Source organism: Eschrichtius robustus, chromosome 4, assembly GCF_028021215.1.
Source record: "Eschrichtius robustus isolate mEscRob2 chromosome 4, mEscRob2.pri, whole genome shotgun sequence".
Classification (NCBI taxonomy): domain Eukaryota; kingdom Metazoa; phylum Chordata; class Mammalia; order Artiodactyla; family Eschrichtiidae; genus Eschrichtius; species Eschrichtius robustus.
This window is the reverse complement of record NC_090827.1, coordinates 79,505,128-79,511,127: the sequence shown is the minus strand read 5'-3', so window position 1 is coordinate 79,511,127 and position 6,000 is coordinate 79,505,128. Positions and strand designations below refer to the sequence as shown.

The following is a 6,000-nucleotide window of genomic DNA, read 5'->3' as shown; positions in this document are numbered from 1 at the left end:
GGATCAAAGAGCTGTTAGCCACTTCCTTATTTTGGGAATAGATCTTTTATTTCATAACTGGTAAAGGGCATTTTCTATGCAAAATCATTGCTAAGCAATTCACTGTGATTCCTAATATACCTACCCTGATTCTTTTTCTCACTGATAGTCTCATTTTGCTCTTCCCCAGACACAGGTTTCTGGATTAACTGTGTTGATCTTTCTCAATCAAAAGAGTGGTGAGATATCTCCAGAACACTAACTTTATGAACGTGGACAGTACGTTATTATTACACGTCCATTATTACAATGACCAGAATATTCTTTACAATGCTTCAAAATTGGGTTTGGAATGATTACCTGGACAGGAGGCTTGCCAATGACTCACATTTTATAAAAAGGATTTTAAGTCCATGTGTATAATGCTACCGAGATAGAATTCTCTAGGAAGAGAATTCCTCTTTTATTTATTTATTTTTTGCCAACAATTTTAGAGGCAGGGTGTTCAACTGATTGAAGTTTCACAAGATTGACATTATTGCTTAAAGTGCTTGAGTTGGTTACATTAAAAAAGAAAAAAAAAGGTACAGGTTATTTTAAATAAAAACTAAAAAAAATTTTTTTAGCAACAAAGTCAAATAAATGAATGCCACACAAATATAGTAACTATTTTGGTTATACAGAAATGGAAGCCAAAAATAAATTAATGCAATACCGAAAAACAAATTTAATTAGGCAGAAACATAGGAAATCATTTTCCCTGACCCATGCCACTTACATGAGTTAATCACACTAGTGCTGATAAATGCCTTGACCATATCATATAATAGCAAACGAGGGCAAAACATTTAGTGCACAATATTTTAATACACATGAATATACAAAGTTGATCAAAATGCAATGTTTAAAGATAAAATCTATCTGTAATAAAGCTACACTCCAATATCTAAAATAAGCCCTAAGCTCCAGTTAGAACATAGTTTCATTGTTAGGCATGCCCATGAAAATTTAGGGTATCCATGAAAATAAATGCATAGGGACCATTTCCGTCATTTTTTTCCCCATTTCATCTGAAATCCAAAATATACCAGGCTATAAAACCAATATGACTGGTTTCCTAGTCAAAGCACCACCCTCTTGTGCCGCTCCTTGGCTCTCTTCAAACCAGCCCACTTCGTGTTGCCTCGGAACAGAAAATGCCTCAGAATAACAGGACTGGGTGTCAGCATTCTACCAACATCCACTTTCAAACAAATGAAAGTTTTATCACACTGTAACATAGTCTAGATGTTAAACAAGAAGTAACCAATAAAGCAAATATTCCTTCTCTTTTAAAAGTGGAAAACACTGCCACTTATTTTAAAACACCCAGCAGTTAAAAGAAATACAGCAGGCCTGCTCACTCCTGCCAGAAAATGACACACAAAAACCCTGGCCATTTGAGGGAATATTGCTGAGCCTTTGTGCTATTGTTGACCTCAGAGTGGTCTCACACATCCCACACCATCTCTGCTTCACACAACGAATGAGGGATGGAAAATAAAGAAGTGTTTATGTGCTCTAGTCTTCACACAAAGTGAAATGACTGAGGGGGAAATGTAGCTGCCTCGTGTTTCTTTCGTTCATTAAAGAGGAAGGGGGAAGAAGTTCCCAGAGAGCTCTAAAGTTTAAAAAACTGATGGAGTGTTGGCGGAGAAGTGTGTTTTGGTCTTTTTTTCAATCTTCTTTTCCTGCAACACACAACCATTTTAGTGTCTTTGTATTATCTTCGATACTTACTTTTTTTTATTCCAAAAATGTATCCGTGAATACTGAATTTTAACTAACCTTTTCTACTAAAAGGCATTATTTCAGTTAAGTCACTGGGAAAAACTTTTTACACATCAAAAAAAAAAAAAAAAAGTACTGAATCTATGACTTAGCATTCAGATATTACTTCCATAGGCTTCCAATTGAAACTTTTTTTTCTAATAAGTTAGCTTCAAGAGTCATTTCAAAGATAATTTTAATAGTTTTTCTCATGTATCAGTTCCAAATAAATGAGGGATCAATCAGCGTTTTTTTAAACTTTGCAACCTGCAGTCAAATATATGGTTTATGTATAGTACAAAGAGCTCCCTGTATCAGTCACCTTCAACTGGAAAGCGTCTCTCCTTAAAAAAGAATAAAAACACACCTTCCAGGTACGCCATTACTGCATAAGTTTTGTGGAAGAAAAAAAGACAAAATATTTATAAATATGAATTCACCTCTAAACAAGGCAAGGTATATTTTCATCACTTTTATAAAACAATAACGTGAAGATCACCCTGTTTTTGTCTTCTCCAGTGAAAGGTAAAACATTTCACTTCAAGCATGAACAGATGAAGTGTTGGCATGCTTATGTAAGTTGTGAGCGACAAACAGTTCAAGATACTTCGAAGATAAGAAATCCAGTTTTCATCTAGATAAAGTGCTATGCTCTTAATTGTTGCAAAATGGCCAGTAACATTTTCAATTTCAATTTGAGTTCACATTATGCCACAAGTTTGCATGTTCCTTCGCTGATTTATTAGGTAACAAAATAACAGGTTCACAGTATATTATAGTGTATGGAAGTCAACTGTCTTCCCAAAGGAAGCCAAGATCTACAACTCATAACATTTGTAGGAAACCAAAAACCAGCTCAACAGCAACACACTGTATCGACCCTTTTAATAAAAGGTGCCAATACGCAGAAGATTTAATAAATACATATGTAACAAAAAGTAACTACGGTGAGATGAGGTTCTTCCAAAAAACTCCCACTGTCAAGCATCCTGGGAGTCTGAGCCAAAGAAACGCCGCCATTTTGTTCATCCCTCCACCCGCCCACTGACACTTCCTTTGACCCACTTGCATCCCCAGCTAACTCCAGTATCTCCTGTAGGGAAGGTTCCATGTTAGCCCTGGGACTGGCCAGGGCCTCAGTACACAGACTGAAATGCTAAAACGTGAACAGCTGTACAATGTGGCTGATGGGAGGAAAGGTGCAGAGCCTTCGTTCTTCCTGGGAAAGGACGGTGTTGGTGCTGCCTAGCTAAGGAGAGCTGGGCGGAAGGGCAGTCCCCGTGGTGTCTCAGCCCTGCCACCACTGACTGCGAAACACCAGTAGGATCGGAAAGATACCTTGGGAAGCTTAGCAGCGCCGGATAAAGGAGATACAACTCACAGGACAGAAGAAAAGCATCACTAAAAACAAAGAGCATAGAGCTATTTTCCTGAAACTTGGTTTTGGTAGAAAGATAAGAAAAGCAACTTTCCACTGTGCACGAAAGCTTCCTCCTCTTGGCTTTGCCTGCCCTGAGCTCCACACCTCCTCAGCCTCTGGAATTCTCATGGCTGGGTGAGCTCAGCCCGGGGCAGCCGCTAGCAACCGCGAACGGCTTCTGTTCACCCTGTTCCACCCGGAGGATGAATTCAGTTTCGAGGTTACTCACTTTTCAACATTTTCACTGGCAAAACTTAAAGCTATAGTTGCAGCTCTAAAAGGTGAGCATCTACCCCATTCTTCTGTCCTTCTGTCAGAAAAGAGGCAGAGAAGCTAAAAACAGGAAGCGGTGTTTCCAGGGACAAGTTAAAGGAATGCATTGAAAGGAGACCCCGGAAGCCATTTAGGAAGATGAGCAAAGACCCCAAAAAGACTGTCGACGTTCATAGGAAATGTCTTTCTAATTCAGCCAGACACAGCCAGTGGCATGGCATGTACCTGATCCTAAAATTAGCAAATGTTATTAATCTAAAACTTACTACAATCTGATTGCAGTTAACTCTACCTCAGACTAACATAAAACCACGAGTAGTGCTGCATGTAGAAAAACGAAGGGGGAGAGTCACACAGCCAGACCCCTGAAATCGGAGCCACGCCGCTGGTGGGCCGCTGGGGAAGAGGGACGTCTGCAGAGAAACCAGGTAAGAGTGCTTTGAGCATTTCCCCACTCGAATTAGTCCCACAGTCCTTTAAGTTATTCTCTTGACTGATAGAATAAAATATATCCAGATTCTGAATTTTTTGATATATCTGATGTCAGGCCATAGAATTCTTCAATAGCTTGGGCATCTATTTTCTGCAAGCAAAAGAGAAAACAATACAATGGTTTAACATGATTCCTGGGAGAAGGAAAGAAACACTAATGGAATGCACAAGAAAATGTAAGAAACACTGTCATAAAATTGGGAACTTTCAATAGCAAATGGATAGCTCCACAGACCTGACAGAGGGACATGATTACATACATTGCATATCGTTGGGGAAGAAAGCCACGCTTTAATCTATTAGCAACCATAGATGGGCGCCCTTTGAAGAAGCCAGGACTTCTGTCTTTCAAATGGTCAACTGGGGGAGCTCTTGGGAATAACCTTAATTCTTCCAGGCCATCAGAGTTTATTCCCTTTAGTGCTACCTTAAGTGGGCTAAAATAGACCACGTCTTTAATTCTCTCCAGCTAGTATTCCTTTACAACAAAATGAATGTGTGGAATACTTTGGTATCATATAAAGATTTCCAGGTTTAATAGATTGAAAAAATATATTTTTTAAAATAATAATCAATACAAGAAAAATTTGGTATAATAAAAGAATTTTAATAGAACTTTGAAGTTTATTATTTGGTCCCAGAGAGGGCTTTAGTCACTGTAGGAAACAGGACTTAACACATGGGCGGCAAAGAGATCCCATGTGTACGGCTAATCAATTAACAAGAGCACAGTATTGATGAGTCCGTGATCACACCCCTTCTCCCCTTCCAGAGAGAATGCGGAGCAGCAGAATTTAGTTTTGAGAGAAAGGTAAGCTGCTTTCAAGTCAGATTATGGGAAAACAGGCCTACTTTAGAAAATGTCCACACACACACATCCCAAAACACCGTCTCTGCCCCACTCCTCTCTGATACAATCATCTGCATACCAACCTCTACGATGTCATCATCAAACAAAAGCCAGAAGCCATGACTTTTCACAATAGTAATATAATGCCCACGATTAGGACCACTGGAAAAGAACAGACAAAGAAAGTCACCAAGTTAACATTTATTTCTCCATAAAACTCTATGTAGCTCTCTACATGCAGTGATTTACTAGGAAATAAAACCCTCTATCTTCAGGACAGAGAACTTGGTATATATGTCTATTTCCACATTCCTCTGGCCACAACTCACGGAGGGACACCCAGGGGCCGGAGCTGTGCTGGGCATAAGAGAAAGATGAGAAAAACCTCATCTTAGTCTTCTCAGGACTCGCAATCTACTGGGGAAAACAGACATTCAAGTTCAACAAATACTAATTATGGTACACCCACTATGTGCCAGACCCATTCTGGCTGTCGGGCAAAAAAGCAGTGAATTTAACAAAGTCCCCCCTTTCTTGAGATGAGGGTTGGAGAGGTAATAAAGTAAAATACAAATATATTTCTATTGGTGGTTAAGTGCCGTGAAGAATATAGCAGAGCAACGGGATGGTGAGCGATAGAGGGAAGGCGCTACTTGATATAACGTGGTGAAAGAAGGCCTCTCTGACGACAGGAGATTTGAGCAGAAGGAAATTCCCTGAAGGAAAGGAAAGGGGCGCGCGCGCGTGTGTGTGCGTGTGTGTGTGTATGTGTGTGTGTGTGTGTGTGTGAGAGACAGAGAAAGAGAGAAGCCATGTGACCACGTGATGGAAGTGTCAGGAATGGGAAAGAGCAAGTGCAAAGGTCTGGGGGAGGCGTAGGGGTGGGAATAGTTCTTGGCGTGTTCACCCAACAGCAAGGCAGCCAGAGCCCAGGGAGCCCGGGGTGAAGGAGGGACGGGAATGGGCTATCGTGGCTAAGATTCTGGACTCTGCTGTGAGTGAGCCAGGAAGACACTGGGGAATTTTGAGGAATGACGTGATCTGGCTCAAGTTTTAGAAAGATGTGACACTAAAATGTATAATAACAAGCACGAAAACAAAAAGATACATTACACAAAGCAGAAAGAACAACCAAACAGCTGCTACTATGTAGTTGGATCTGCACAACTGAGGGAAT

At 40.2% G+C, this 6,000-nt stretch overlaps 1 protein-coding gene across 1 annotated transcript in view; it reads right to left on the bottom strand.

The window, feature by feature from the left end:
- Window positions 1-691: 691 nt before the first annotated feature.
- The window catches only part of USP46 (ubiquitin specific peptidase 46), a 69,683-nt gene continuing 64,374 nt past the window's right edge, over window positions 692-6,000 (bottom strand). The window contains exons 8-9 of the mRNA XM_068542985.1: window positions 4,907-4,985; window positions 692-4,064 (exon numbers count right to left, since the gene is read on the bottom strand). Coding sequence (XP_068399086.1) covers window positions 3,963-4,064; window positions 4,907-4,985 — 181 coding nt within the window. The 3' untranslated portion in view covers window positions 692-3,962. The remainder of the gene's footprint in view (window positions 4,065-4,906; window positions 4,986-6,000) is intronic.